A 15,441-nucleotide genomic window follows, 5' to 3' on the forward strand; every position below is an offset into this window, starting at 1 on the left:
AGAGTCCATGGAGAAAGAGAGTTGGCTATGGTACAAGACAGTGCTAAGAAATTATTTTTGGGGGAAAAATAAAGGAAAGTAAATGCCAAAAACTTCATTATTTTAGAGCTATGGTTGCCTGGTAGCCTCCTGTTCTTTGAGAATGAAGAATGGATAAATTTAAGCCCTTGAAAATTTAGAGAAAACATAGTGCTGTGGGCTGGATCCAGCCTGCAGTAGTTGATAGATTTCTGATTTCTTTATTGAGCTTAATAACTTCTAAGTGAACTAATCTCCTTCTAGTAAGGAGTTCATTGTTATTTTGAAGACAAAAAAATGGAAGAACAACTTCCCTTGGCATCAGATTTAACACGTCTTTCCCCAAAGTTGTGGATAACTCTGTAAAAGAGGCAGGGACTCTGGAGGAATGGTGTGTACTTAACCCTTTGGATTTCCCAGTTTTTGGTGTGTTGTTTTCAGTCACTCCTCACACTGGGGCATGAGCATGATCAGACACTGTTAACTCTCGAGTGAAATGCTGTGGTTTCTAATCCAGGCGAAGGGAAAAAATGCTCTTGTTTTGGAAGGGGATACCTAATGTAATTTTTGCACCCAAGGAGCAAACTAACTTTTGTTGGGTTGTTTGTTTTTTTTTTTTGCAAGGGACACAAAGCTTAAGGCATTGACACCTAAACTTGGGTTTTAACTTTGATGCTTCCCCAGAAGTGTGTGACTTTTCTTCTTCTTGCCTGACTTTCTGAATGGAAGAAGTTCCTTACGAGATTAAAGTATATCTGTCACGTTCAAAACAAAGCAATATCTTCCAGCCACTTCTAGCAAGGTGAGGGAATTCCATGGTGAGCGCCTCAAGGATGAAAAGACTATTTACAGGAAATGTCACCTTTCCTGTTTGCAGTCAGGATCTTCAGAGTTTCTATAGTTCCCTTGATATCTACTCCTTCCTCTTCTTCCAGAGATGGTTGGAAACTGATGCCAAAACAGAGGAATATCAGAACTAGAGGAAAAAAAAAAGGTCTGATGGTCAACCCACTTATAAAGAAGCCAAGTTTAGATATTTTTCTCTCACTGGAAGATACCATTATGTAGTAGGTTCTCTCTGTCTTGTCATCTCTCTTTTTATTTTTTCTTTAATCATATCCTAGGTATTTTCTTTCAAGGAGTAGCTTTTGATGGGAAGAACTTAATTTGGAGTCAGTGAGTAGCTATTTGGCATTGTAAGGACGTGCGGTGGGTTTGTTGTTTTCCATTTCAGGGAAGAGTCTCTTGGAGCCCATTTGCTGCTACTTTCAGTGTCTAAGAAATGGGTTGTCATTATTTTAGTAGAGACCTTCTTCCTGTCTCTCTTCCCCCAGCTTGGAAAACCCTTTTAATTTTTGTTGTAAACCATAGTGCCTATTTCAGTTTGAAAGATGTTTATTTTGATGTCTGTCTTGTTTTGACTAACTAGAGGTTTCTCTTATTTAGCTTTGTGCTAAGAACATCTGTTGTAAATTTATATGGTTTTACCTTGACTTCCATGGTTGTATGTTTTGTGTTTGTTTTTTGTTTTTGGCTTTTTTTCTCCAATATTATTTGCTGCCCTGCTTTGCAGGAAGATTTCAATACTGGCCCTATGTGACTGATTTGAAAATCAAGCGGCAGCCAAGGTAGTTGTAATATGTATACCTTGTGAATCTCCTGCCTTATCTCAGGATTGTATTCTTCTGCAAAGTGAATCCTTATGTTGACTGTATTTAACACATTCTAGTGATGGTTTTTCTTTCAAAAGAAGGAATCCTCAGTGTTAATTAAGTGATTCACGTCCTGTTGACTGGCTTTAAATGATGCATATCTTTCAGTTATTGAAGCTGCTGACCTCATTGATTATTTCTTTCCAACTATTGCTTTTCTCAAAGGATGAATGAGTTATTAGTCAGTTTTCATTAGCAGTATTTCAGGCAAAGACCAAGTGTGAGAAATTTCAGTGAGAAATTTGAGAAACCTAAAAGCAACTGACACATAGGTTTGGAAGTGTCATCTCAGTCTTATCTTAGATTATCTCTATTGTCATAACATATTCCTCACATTGAAAACTCATAATGATTGCAATCCATTATGTGTATAACCGTACAGGAAATGTGCCCTATTTTAGTGGAAAGGAATTTGGTGAGGAAACAATTTCAGGCTTGGATGGATATATCTAAGATTTTCAAAAATATTAGTGCCGTTTCAAGTAGTGATGTAATAATTCAGTAGATGTTTGTGTACACATTTTGTAAGACCTAATTCGATGATATTGATTGTTGTTTTGCTTTTTTTCCTTGTATTAACCTTAATAGGATGAAGGAAGTGTGAAAGAAATTCCTATCACCCATCACGTAAAAGAAGGATGCGAGAAAGCAGATCCCGCACAATTTGAATTGCTTAAGGTTCTTGGTCAAGGATCATTTGGAAAGGTAAGATAAAAACACCTCCCATTTCACCCAACTTTGTCTGATAAATAAAATTTATTCAGATAGAGAATTATAGCTTCTTAATTCCTCTTATTTCCACCAAAAAGTGTCTCTGTTTTGTGCTACTGTCTCTGAAAATGCTTACAGATTTTTAGGACTTTCCTACTTTACCACTTTACATACAAAGCACAGATTTTTCCTTTTGAATAAAGATTTTTCCTTTTCATAGAATTATAGTAGAGATGCACAGATGCATCAGTTTTATATTGGATCAGCACTGATAAAAAGAAAATTGACTGTATCGGAAATTGGCTTCTTTTTTTTTTCCCTGGTGTGGCTGATAAATACCCTGGGAGGGAATGGAGGGGGTGTGTGCCACCAGATTTGGGTGGGGTGGGCTGCCACTGTTGGCTGAGGCCAGGGACTGTGCTGGCTCTTCCCAGCGGAGGCTGGGCTAAGCTGCACTTGGGGTGGGCAGCAGTGATGCTGGGAGGGGGGGTTGGGGGCTACAGCAAATTTTGGGGTGGCTGTAGTCCGTCCCCCCCCCCCCCCCGCGTAGCCTTACTCCCAGCACTGTCACTCCCCACCCCGAGTGCAGCCTGGCCCAGCCCCCACTGGGAAGAGCCTGGCACAGCCCTGGCCCCAGCCCACAATGGTAGTCCACCCTGCCCTGCACAGATCCCGGGTGCGCACAGTGGCAGGAGCCACCCAAATGAGTTGCATCTCTATCCCATGCCCTGCCCTGTCTGGGCAGTGCCTGCCCCAACCCCACTCCCTCCCTCACTGCAGGGGCCTTGATCTGCCCTCCCAAGCCCCTTCCCTTCCCCCACCCCTTCCACTACAACAGACTTACCAGCTGGGCACTGCTCTTCAAGCTGCTGGGCTGCATATCAAAAATTGGATCAGTATTGGCCAGTATGCCTCCATAAAAATTGGCTATCTGTATTGGCCCCAAAAATCTGTATCAGTGTACCCCTAATAAGTAAGGCCTGAAGGGACCTCCATTGGTCATCTAGTCCAACCCTCTGCCTGAGGCAGGATCATCCGTATCCAAACTAGTGTATACAGATCCATTGTCTAACCTCTTAGTAAAACTATACAGTTAACCCTGAAACAAAGCAAGACATAACACCCTAACGTGTCACAGACAAAGCAGGGGGACCACAGCAGTTAATGTCCTGTTGCTGCAAAGCTTATTGCTTGAGAGAGGTGAGGAAGAGGGCCACACTCCCTTACAGAGGTAGGCAAAAAGCCCCCCACAGACTATACCCATTTGACCATGGAGTAAAATTCCTTCACCAGTCTGACCCTGAGCAGAGACACAACACCTTCTAGCAAGGTTTTAGTCCCAGCAAAAGCTGTGGCACAACCCACTTAAAATCCCCAGCCTTGGGTGTCGCCAAGACCCAGTACCCCGATGGAAGGCTTAAAAACACAAAACCTGATGCCTGTAGCAGCAGGAGGGATTAAAATTCCCCCTTGGCCCCATGAGGCACCCAGTAAAGCCCAGAATCATGGGAAATGCACATAGTGGAACATAGGCATAGCTATGCTTGGATCATCCCTGAACAGTGCCTGTCCAGCCTCTTCTTGAATCTCTATTCCACTGCCTCACTGTTCTAACAGTAAAGAAGTTTTTCCTGATAGCCACTCTAAACTGACTTTGGCTACAGCTGTACAAAATGGGCTTAATCCTGATGATAGAGGCTTCCATCTGCAGTCTGAGAGTGAATGAAAGAAGGTACTTGCTGTAGCATTCACTGGGTCAAGGTAACCTGCTATAATAGTTTTATTTGTCTCCCCTGAACACTTGCAGTATAGTAGTTGTTACATCCAGGGGTTAACTGCCTTTGCTTAGTTTCCACTCACCTTGGGACAGACCTTGGTGTGTTCCCAGCCGAAGGCATGCATCGGTCATGGGCTCCCATGCACTCGCAAGACTGGGAGCCCCGATGGTGATGCCTGGCTACACATGCAATTTAAGGCAGGATGGGAACCAGCCACAAAGTTGTTAGATGTGCTTTGTTGTAGTAACTTTGGTCCTTGTTCTAGTTCATTATTACGTGCATTAACGTGCAGCTATGTTACTATTTAAGATATGATTAACTGTTTAATCATGTCTTAAGTGTAACATCTGCCTGGGGCCTAATTTATTTAATCTGTCCTATATCCTTATTGCAGATTTCTGTGCAATTTTCCCAGTATTCTTTTTTTGTTGATCACCACTGATTCTAGGTTTCTCTCTCTCCATAAAGTAAAGGTTATAAGTTTCTTTCCTTTCTCATTAATTTATATGATCTAAAATCAAATCTTTTATTTCCTCCCCTTATTTTTAGAGAATCTAAAACTACAGATATCTTTCTCATGTAAATCTTGAGCTCTGCGACAAAAAGTTTATAACTTTGGCATACATTAGATGCAGTAATTTTTTTTCCTGGGTCATCTTCATATCTCTTTCTGGCTTGTCGGGCATTAAACCTGTGCAAGTAGCTGTCATGTAAATATGTCTGTTGTGTGATTGAAACTCTTTGTGATTAACTCTCAGGCAGTCCTCAGACTTACAACACAGTTGGTTCCTGAAAACCATGTTGTAAGTCGAAATTTAACTCGGAACCAATTTTCCCATAGGAACAATGTTATAAATGGGGGATTGGATCCTTTCTGATGCTCAATACAGCTGCGTCCAGCTTTTAAGTCTGTTGTGGTGGAAGGGGAGGGGGGACGGAAAGGGTGTGGAGGGGCAGATCAGTGCCTCCGTGGTGAGGAAAGAGTGAGGCTGGGGTTGAGACAGGGGCTGGGCAGGCGCTTCCCAGTCAGGGCGGGGCAGGCGTGCGACAGCCGCAGCTCATCCAGGGGGTGCAGGGAGGAGGGGGGTGGCTCCCACTGCTGCGTGCCGCTGGTCCAGGAGCTGCTCGTCTGGCAGCTCCCACCACTTGTCCGGGAGGGCACAGAGGGCATGTACCCCCTTATCTGCGGGCAGCGGGGCTGGGGCTGCTCCAGACTGTGCTCCGGGTGGGTGGCGGGGACTATGGTGGAGGCTACGGCAAATTTTTGGGTGGCTGCAGCTCCGCCGCCTGCCCTGAGCGCAGCCTGCCCCAATCTGGGGGCATACGCCTTCTCCCCAATCTTCCTGCTGCTTACTTGGGTGGGGCGGGCATGGGATGGAGCTGCGGCTCATTCAGGGGGCACAGGGAGGGGGGGCAGCTCCTGCTGCTGTGTGCCGCTCATCCAGAGACGGTGCAGCAGTTCCATCCCTCGCCCACCCCGCCCCAGATGGGCAAGTGATGGAAAAGCATAGCCCCTGTTCCCAGTGCTGCTGCTGCCCACCTGGAATGCAGCCCAGTGTGGCCTTGGCCCCACCCACCCCATGCAGATCTGGAGGCACATGCCCCCCATGCCCCCCGAGACAAGCAGTGAGAGCAGCGGCAGGAGCTGCCCCATCTCCCCCCCCCCCCCCCCCCCCCCCCCCCCCCCCCCGGTGCCTCCTAGACCAGCCACAGCTCTGCCCTGCACCTGCCCTGGCTGGGCAGTACTTGCCCCAGCCCCGGCCTCACTCCTCCTTCACTGTGGGGCCATTGATCACCCTCCCCATGTCCTTTCCTCTCCCCCCCCACTCTCCATAGATTTACCAGCTGTATTGAGCATTGTAAAGTCAAAACGCGCGTTGGAACTTTGAAACAGGGTGTATATTTATACATCCTAAGTGCCGTTTGTCATAACTCAGAGTCATAAGTTGAGGACTGCCTGTATGTCAGTAGTTTCCCAAACTTTCCTGGGACAACAGATGGTTGTCAAAATTTCTCATGTTTAATTGAAAACAGTTTGAATGCCTATACAGTCCAGTGCAATCTACGGACCCTTTACCAGGGCTTCAAGGACTGGAGCTTATGTAGGTATAACCAGGAGTGTGCTAGAAGACCAAACTAAACTTGTGTTAACAACACCTTAAAACAGCACTTGGCAACCTTTTCAGGTGCTTGGGGGATAACCCAGCTTGAATCAGGGAGGCAAGTGAGTGAGCACCTGGAACAAGCTGAGGTTGCCACAGTTCCCTGCCATTGCACAGGGGAAGTGCCTGCCACTGCTGCTTCTCCCTGCCACGGCATGGGAGAAGGTCCTGTCAAAGTCCCACACTTGTGGGCCAGATCCAGTGGCTCACAAGTTAATTTTGGCCAAGGGGCCCTAGGCTGCCAACCCCTACCATAAAATAGTTTGCTAGACAGGTTTGCTTTGCTGTGATTATTATAATATCTGTAAATCTCAATAGCAAAGGTTATAAAGTCCCTTGGAAAAGTAGCACTGTCTACCCTCTCTTCCTTAACAGTTTAAGTGAGAAAATATAGTTATTTTAAATGAGATGATTTGACTCAAAGCGACTCCTTTAGCCTCTGTTTTTATTTGTATGTGTGTGTAGCTTTAATCCCAATTCTGGAATGGAAAAAAAAACTTTGAATTTTTTTCACAGAGTAGAAAATGTATGTTCTGAGGTTTTGGAAAAATAGACATATGAAATACTAGTTAAGGGCACATACCTGACAGATGTACTATTTTATTAATCATTCTCAGAGAATAGCTTAAAAGGTGTGTCAGTTTTTTCCTCTGTATAAATCAGGTTACTTTTCTTAAAATCTGGAATATCTGAAGCTGAAAATCCTGAGCAATTTGCCTCAAGAAACGTGTTTCTGCTAGTAGCTTGGCTTATAGTCTGTTAGCACTGAATCAGGATCTTTGTGATTAGTACCAGCCTGGCCGAGGCTCTTGTGAGAGAGAGCTGTCCATTTTTAACCTCCAGTCAGTTATGGATTTAGCCAGATATGATTTTTCTAAGGGAAGGATCTTCCATTTGGATTCACCTTTCTTGTACTTTACAGCATGAATGCTTGCCAGCTAATGGATGAAAGGAAGCTTCTTGCCTGAAATACAGGATGTTTTATCTGTAGTAAAACTCTCACTTGGCAGTCTAAGCAAGAAGCCTTATAGATAGGGACCTACCTAATTCATGTGGGCTGTCCCCTTATTTTGTAGCCCAAGTGTGGCACAGATTGCCATTTTTGTGGTGGAACACAGGTGTGTGTTCTGCCACACAGCTGACATGTTTCTGAGGCTGGCCCTGCTCCAGCTCTTGGTTTCAGGACCCCCGGGCAGTGCGGGGCCAGTGCAGGGAGGCAGCCAGAGCTGGTGTGGGGCTGGCGGGCGGATTCAGTGGTGCAAGGGGTGCCGGCTTCAGACCACGACCTCAGGCACGGGGAAGGGGCGGACATACAGGTGCAGTAGGCCCTGGGCCCAGCTTGGCTCCTCTCCCTGCCTGGTCCCAGCCACCCCCACTGCCCAGAAGACGTGCTGCTGCTCGCAGCCTCTCCGCTTGGCCCTGCTGTTCCCGGCCGCACCAGGTCGTGCCTACTTGGCTGCAGATCTGCTTGCTCTAGATCACTTAGCAGGTCTCCCTATTTCAGGAACCTTTGCTTAGAGGTTCCTTGTACCTGTAATGTAGTTATCTGTGAATGAAGGAGTGCAGTTGCTTTTATTGCTCTGTCTAGGCACATGTCTTTAACCATTCCTTCCTACATCAAACCAACAAGACTCCTGTTTTCAGTGCTTCTCTGTAGTGAATTTCTGAATTTGGTTTTTCCACAGGATACTGTATTGTGGAATCTTGTTGACTGTTCTGTCATCCTATCATTTCTGTTCTTTTGGAGGTTATGGTTTTGTCATGTTAAAATAGATGTCATTATAAAGTGGTCAAACTTAAACAGTATTTGCATCTACCAGTTTTAGAAGTAACTTGAAATATGGACTTTTTTTACCAGGTTTTTCTTGTGAGGAAAATAATGGGCCCTGATGCTGGACAGCTTTATGCAATGAAAGTATTGAAGAAAGCTTCTTTAAAAGGTACTTATACATTTTTATGAGAAACTTGAAATGTGTTTTTAGCATCTTTTTATATTTCTTTAGCCAGTACTGGAACTCTTTCTGTTCTGAATATTTATTTCTAAAAAGCAGTTATTCTTTCAGTGAAGTCATAATCCTAAATTTTTTTTCATGAAAAAGTATTTTGAGTCCTTGACTTAACAGGTATTATTTTAAGCCTTACCAGATGAATTCGCTGTAACCTTGGATTTTTTTGTACACATTAGTCTTTTGGAAGTTCATTTAACTTTTATCAGAACAAATGAATTTCTTAAAAGAAAATTGTGAAAAATATAAGGAAACTGTCTCCCACAATTAAACCTAAGTGATTTAGAATTTGAGCAAATTACTGAACAAATTAAGGCAAACTAAGCTATTTGTCTTTTAAGATACTTGAGGGGATGTTTCTCCATTGTCAATTATGTATGGACATAGCGTATTTCTAGTTGGGGAAAAAAGTGTGGTTGTAAAACACAATACGTTCACATGAGACAGAATGCAGAAATTCAAGTTAGCTAAGGTCTCATTCAAAAATTTTTATCAAGTAAAGACCTATTTAACACTATTCTCATTTTTTTCCAGTACGAGATAGAGTTCGCACAAAAATGGAGAGAGATATATTAGTAGAAGTAAATCATCCATTTATCGTCAAACTGCACTATGGTTGGTATTTTTTATTTTGTTGCCTAAATGTTTGACTAGTTAAAGGCATTGGTTATGTCTCTTAATACTCAGTGTACAGTTTTCTCAAACCTAGCTTTCATTAAGCATGTTAACACAAATATGTCTAAATAAAATGGCATTCCATTTGTAAAGAAGGTACAGATGGTTGGAAAGCACAGCTAAACAGATACAAATACTGCTTTCCCTGTGTATCTAAGTTGCAGACAGTAGCTACCACACTTGGGCCAGATTCATTTTCTCCAGAAATAAATGAATGTATCCAGCCTCTTGAAAGCTCTAACTTTTGCAGAGTTGTATAAAACTGGTATATTCTGCCTTGAAGTTTAATTCCTTTTATAATTGTTGTATTTACTCAATTAGAAGATGAGGTTTTTTTTCCCCTCATGGGTGGGGGGGGGGAAAGCCTTTTGCCTTACAATTGAGCACAAGGTGGTATAAGGGACAGGGGTTAGGACTGGAGCTGCAGCTGCTGCCTGCCCCCTGCTGCCTCTACACGCAGCCACTTCTCCCCCACAGCCCCCAATCTCCCCCTAAACCAACACCACTTCTCCCCCTCTTCCACAGTCTTGCTTACCTTTGCTGAGCACCAGCAGGCTCAGTCTTCACTGCAGCCTGGAACATGGAACACATAGTGCCCCATGCCCCATCCTGCAGGAGGGATGGAGCCTGCTGGCACAGAGCAAAGGTAAGGTGGGGTGGGGGGAGAAAGTGGGATGGGGACCCTAGGCTTTGGGGGTAGAAGTGGCATGGAGGGGGGAAAAGGAAGGACAGGGGAAGGGGAATTGGGACAGCCTGAGGCTGCAGAGGGGCCAAGCACAATGTGGGGAAGGCAGGCAGCAGGAGGCAAGCTTCCTGTCTGTCTCACTACCTGCCCCCCACTGCTCCCTTTTACAGGCCTTCACCACATGCTGCCATACTACCTGTCCCCCATTGTCTGTCCTCCCTACCACCTGTCCCATTAATGCCCCCCTCATCACCTCTTCCCCTGCTGCCTGCAGAAGTGGGGGAATGGCTTTAAGATGATTTTCCAATAATTAGATTCCATGCATGGAATATTATAATTTATAAATGTTCTGAGTATAGAATCTAATTATTGGGGAGGGGGGTCATCTTAAATTCAGGGTTACCTTGTTTTCAAGGAAATGTGGTACTGTGCATCTTGGTTGTTCTTGGTTATGATCATGGATCATAACCGTTTTCTGTTTGCTGCAGAAAATTGCGGATTTTTTCTCCTTTTAAAGGAGGAAGTCATAGAGTTTCTGCTTAAAAGGAGACCTCCTCCCCTACTAAGATTTTTGTAGCTACAGTGGAACGTGGGACTGCAGCTGATCTAGACCAGCTCCAAGCAGGAGCTGCCTCTGTGGCCCAGTGGGTGGGACCCAGCATGGAAGGGAGTGCTGTACTGCCATAGCTGCTAAGGTGAAACATCCCTTGCCCTCCCAGCAGCAGCGAGGGGCACAACCCCATGCTGCTGTCCCTACTGCTGCCATGTGTGTTGGGGATGCATTGCCAGGGCAGCGTTAAACTCTCAGCAGCAAGGAGATCCCCCATGTGGCCCCGCTGTGTCCTGCAGCTCAGCTCAGATCAGTTCAGATCATGTTAGTGATTCTGTCCAGGGGGTAAAGAGTGTGTTTATGTGTATATGGTCAAATTAACGTACATTAAATATTTCCTAAGTAATTCATGTAAGGCAAGTGAAACAGCCTGTTACATATTAATCAGATTTATAAAGAATTATCATAGTGTAATAAACTTACGTGAAGAGCCTTTATAGTTAGAATTCAAGTATTCTCCATTTTAACTTGTTTAAAGGAAATGCACCAAATCATGCCTTATTGAGACTACAAACTCTGTATTATCCCCTTTTTGGTCACTGGCTGCTTTTTTCCTCCCCTCTTAATTCTTTATTTTCACAGGAACAGAGCAACAAGGTTTTCCCACAATCTTATTTTTGAAAGTTTTCTTAAATGTGTTTTTTGCTACTTGTTCTTTTCGTTCTCCACCAGCGGAAATTTTTAGTATTGCTGTCCTTTAGCTAAAGCCCATGGCAGATGTTTCACATATGAGGTGATAAATTAGTTAATCACTTTCTAAGTAGTAACCTGGCCACACATTCACACAATTAATGATGTGATAAAACATGGAATAAGTCACAAAGTTATTACACAAAATATGTAACCACTAATGCCACTGACAGATGTTCAATTAAAGGAGCAGTGGGATCTGATCCATGATCCCAGCTCACTCTTACTGCCATGCCACACCATGGCAGGAGGCACAACTGTGGGCTCAGGCATCGGATCCCCGTCGTGCCCTATTGCCAGTGCAGTGGGAGCCTGGAATTATGGATCCTGGGCTCTCCCTACACTAGTAAGTAGCAAGATGGGTGCCCAGTGTCACCATGGCTGGGAGCACTAGTCAGCTTACTGGTGCTTTCAGCCATGGCGAAACCAGAGCCCTTCAGAACTCCAGTGCACTTCTGCAGCTGGAAGTGCTGAACAGTTGGCCAAAAACCAAAACTTTGGAGTGGTGGAGAGGCTTGTGTGTCCCAGTGATCCTTGGAGCTATGTTGCCTGGAGTTTCACACCCCTGCCTGGGTCATCCATGGTGAACAGACCTTAGGGGAGGTTCCAGACAAACCATGGTTCAACTCCGAGTCCTCAAAGGTGGCTAAGGTGGAAGATGTCAGGATCTCAGCAGCTGTAAGGATAAAAGGTGGCTGCAGCAAGATGGAGGTTTCCTGTTGTCTGGAGTTCTCCCTTATCACTGGGTGCAGATCTCCACTTTGTCAAGATCATATGTTTGCTGTCTCCGTGCACCAGCTTCCTCACATTAAACCAAGTCGCATGTAGGCTTCTACCACAGGAAACGACATGATTTCCTGTACCGACCTCCAAAACTCCTGCGGCAATGAACCAGTGGTGACGGAGACAAGACAAGTGAATCTGGCAGTCTCCAGCCACAAATCTACATGCAGGCAGCCATAGCCTAATGATCGTTTTGCACCTGTGTTGATATGGGATGCAATTTGGTAGCTGCTACCATGACTAAGCAGTCCTTTTCAGAATCCCCTTTGCTCACCCCACAGATGGAAGAAGCAGCCAGAAAAGGTGCCCTAAATCTAGGCTGTATTACCTGTTTCTGGATAACTGCATCCAGTGGGATCACTCTCTCTGCAGCCAGAAACGTCATAAGAAAATGATTTTCGCAACATGGAATATGCACACCTTGGTAGAAAACTCAAAGGAGGATCTGGGAAATCAGAAATCAGTGGTGTTGGGATAAAGCCAAGGAAATCAAGCTCTGGGCTGACAAACATGATGTAGTTTTTTTCCCAGGCAACGGAAGCCATCTGTGGCCCAACTTCCCACAGTTCTACTTTCCTGAGATAGTAGGATGGTTCAGTGCTCCGCCAAGCAGAGGCAATGAATCTGTCCCAGCTAGATGGAAAGAGCACTTTGAGGCACACACTTTGGTTCCTGTTGCACCTTAAAATGGAATGCCTAGCCAATGCCTATCAAGTGATTGGCACTCCCAGTTACAGGAGTGCACCACAGCTTCTCTGGTCTGCTATTGTGGCTGGAAGCACTAGTCAGCTGACTGGTGGTATCAGCCATGGTGACACTGGGCACCCAGCTTGCTACTTACCAGTGCAGGGGGGAGCCCAGAATCATGATCCCGGGCTTTCGCTGAACTAGCCCTGGGACACAACTGGGATCTGATGTTCAATCCCACAGTTGCACCTGCTCCTGTCATGGCAGTAGACATGAGTTGGTATTGTGGATTGCAGTGCTCCTTTAATTGAACATCTGTCAGTGGCCTTAGTGGTTGCAGGACGATCTCTTTCATTCTTGTAGTTTCTTTTCTGTAAATGGACATGATCAACTTGAAATATAGTAGCTCAAGTTGTGTTTAACTATGTCTAATATATCTGTCTCTTGAGTTCTTGACCCAGTTTTTATAGTGTTGTTATTGCTTATTTTTTGCCTTTATTTTTTGTACGCAAAGCTATATTGAATACAGTACTTTTGTATTCATAGCTGACAAAAGTGGAAATTAATTGACTGTTATGTTAGTTACTTAAACTGACTTGATGTTGAGTGTTGCCAACTGTGCAAGGTAAAATAAAGAACTGTTTTCCTTGTAAGGTTGCTATAAATTTTAAAAAGATAGGTGTTAGAGCAACAGTAAGTAACTTTTGACAAGGAAGGACTTTAGGTGAATTTTTTTGACTGTCAGTTTCTCATTTAAAAATGTATGTACTTGTCTTTTATTATGGGTAACGCAAGGGATTGAATTATGAGATATTTTATACACCTTGTACAATGCATACAAGTAGGTGAAGAAGGATGACATCATTGTTTTGAAAACATTTTCCGAATTTTTCAGTGATGTGCTTTACGGTATACTCTTCAGAGATTGTACAAATTGGGCTGACGTTTCCCGCACATTTTACTTTCTTGTCTTAAAAGCAATTCTTTACAAAACCTTTAAACTCTTAGCTATGATAAGAGTTGGTCTGTATCTATATTGAAAGTTACATCAGCGGTTGGGCTATAATACATGGATAATGTTTTTAATTCCTAACTTCTTAATGTATGAAGTTGTTAGATTTTAACAACTGATGGGCAAAACATTCTGGTGTACTGTTACTAATTGACAGACAGTTATTTAACATGTATTGGGGGTTTCTCTCTGCTTAGCAAAGAATTGCAGCATGACCATGAGATCTCCTTTCACTAAGACTTTGTAGTCGACTAATCATTGTTTATTTTTTACTTCGCAAAAACCAGTCATTTATATGGATTCCTTGTGCCAATTATAAATAATTTAAATTCAGAAACAAGTATATTCTGTTACTTTTTCAGTTTGTACTCTGGAATAATTTAGTTCTGTGTAGAACTCTTCTATCATCATATAAAGCTATTTGTTAACTGTTGTCACTTTTTTTTTTTAAATCAGCCTTTCAGACCGAAGGGAAACTATATTTAATATTGGATTTTCTCAGGGGAGGAGATGTGTTCACACGATTATCCAAAGAGGTACGTGCTTAAAATTTTAACTCAGTAGAATATTAAAACATTTTTCATAGCAGGAAAGCACAGATTACAGATGGAAAATTCCATTTTTCTTTTCAGTTTTATTATAGGGTCTCATTTCGTCTTTTACTGTATCCTGCAGGACACCGTCCATAGTCTTTGAAACCTCACTGTCAAACTTTTGTTGATTGTCCTGAATTTTCTTTTTTTCTCAGGTCTAAAGTGGCCTTATGGCTCATAGACTTATTTGTGGTAAATAAGATTGTGATAAAGAAAAGAGGTTTGATTAGAGCTTGAAGTCAGTTTAGCTACTCCATAGGGCCTGCATATACCTCTACATTGCTGCTTTATGCAGTTTTATATTAAAATGAAACTGAGCAGTTGGTCTTGGAGAGCTAAAGTAGCAAGCATTTTATCTAGAATTATTGCTTTCTTTATTTTAGCTTTGGGAAAATCACTACTGTGTTTGCTAACTTCGTGTTTTTTGATGCTGTGTTGCATTTCTAACCACGTGTTTTAAATATTTGTCAATTTATAAGACGTTTCATATGAATTATAACTTAATTCATAATATTTCAAAAAAAAAAAAGCAGTTCCTTCTTCTGCAAAACGTTTTGGTAAGACTCTTAAGTTCCGCATTCAGGTGTTTTTGGTGGGTTTTTTGGGTGGAGGGGGGTCTTTGTAGTAAAGAGAGATTATAGTACTAAATTTTACAATTGTGTGTTGCATTTTAAATCATCTGCCCCTCTGGTAGTTTTAAAACATTCATTTTTGACTGTGTATATTGGAGGACATTGAAAACTAGTTGGCTTAATACTTTCACAGTGTGAAAGAGTATCAATACCAGTTAGCAATACTCCAGTATCATATAGTAGTATCTTGAAATCTTTGAGTGAGTTCATATTTTTTTTAAGCCTATATAATTCCTAAAAATCAAGCTATATATTGTTTTTAGGAAAGGAGAAACAACAAGTTATACATATGTCCTGAAATTATATTGAATTTCTTTACCAGTTTGAAATTTGGATCTTGATTTCAGAACTGAGCTCTAAAAATACATTGCAGCTGTCTATGTATGAGAGTCAATAGCTCTATAAAGGCTTAATGTGGCATAAATTAGGAAAAGAGTCAATCTCCACTATATGATTTGGGATGTGTCCTATAAGAAATCCCAGCATAACAGGAAAGCACTTTTTGCTTTTTTTATAGTAGTACAAGTAGAATTCTGACTCTCTAAAAACATACTTGGATTTTTAAAAAAGTCTAAATTAGCTGAAATAGTAAGTAAAAAATACATGAATCTCATTTAAGAGTAAAGAACCAAGACTTAGGAGATCATAAGTGCTTAAATATACATTTTGTTTTCAGCTCTTTTGATT

At 42.7% G+C, this 15,441-nt stretch overlaps 1 protein-coding gene across 2 annotated transcripts in view; it reads left to right on the forward strand.

Moving 5' to 3' along the window:
* Positions 1 to 15,441, forward strand: part of RPS6KA6 (ribosomal protein S6 kinase A6) — an 84,824-nt gene that overhangs the window by 22,070 nt on the left and 47,313 nt on the right. For both annotated transcript variants that reach the window (XR_009463957.1, XM_014607235.3), the window contains exons 3-6: positions 2,319 to 2,435; positions 8,240 to 8,321; positions 8,922 to 9,002; positions 13,986 to 14,065. Coding sequence is in view for 1 of the 2 variants with exons in the window: in XM_014607235.3 (XP_014462721.2) it covers positions 2,319 to 2,435; positions 8,240 to 8,321; positions 8,922 to 9,002; positions 13,986 to 14,065 (360 nt within the window). In the remaining variant the exon portion in view is untranslated. The remainder of the gene's footprint in view (positions 1 to 2,318; positions 2,436 to 8,239; positions 8,322 to 8,921; positions 9,003 to 13,985; positions 14,066 to 15,441) is intronic.

This window comes from Alligator mississippiensis, chromosome 8 (assembly GCF_030867095.1).
Source record: "Alligator mississippiensis isolate rAllMis1 chromosome 8, rAllMis1, whole genome shotgun sequence".
Taxonomy (NCBI): domain Eukaryota; kingdom Metazoa; phylum Chordata; order Crocodylia; family Alligatoridae; genus Alligator; species Alligator mississippiensis.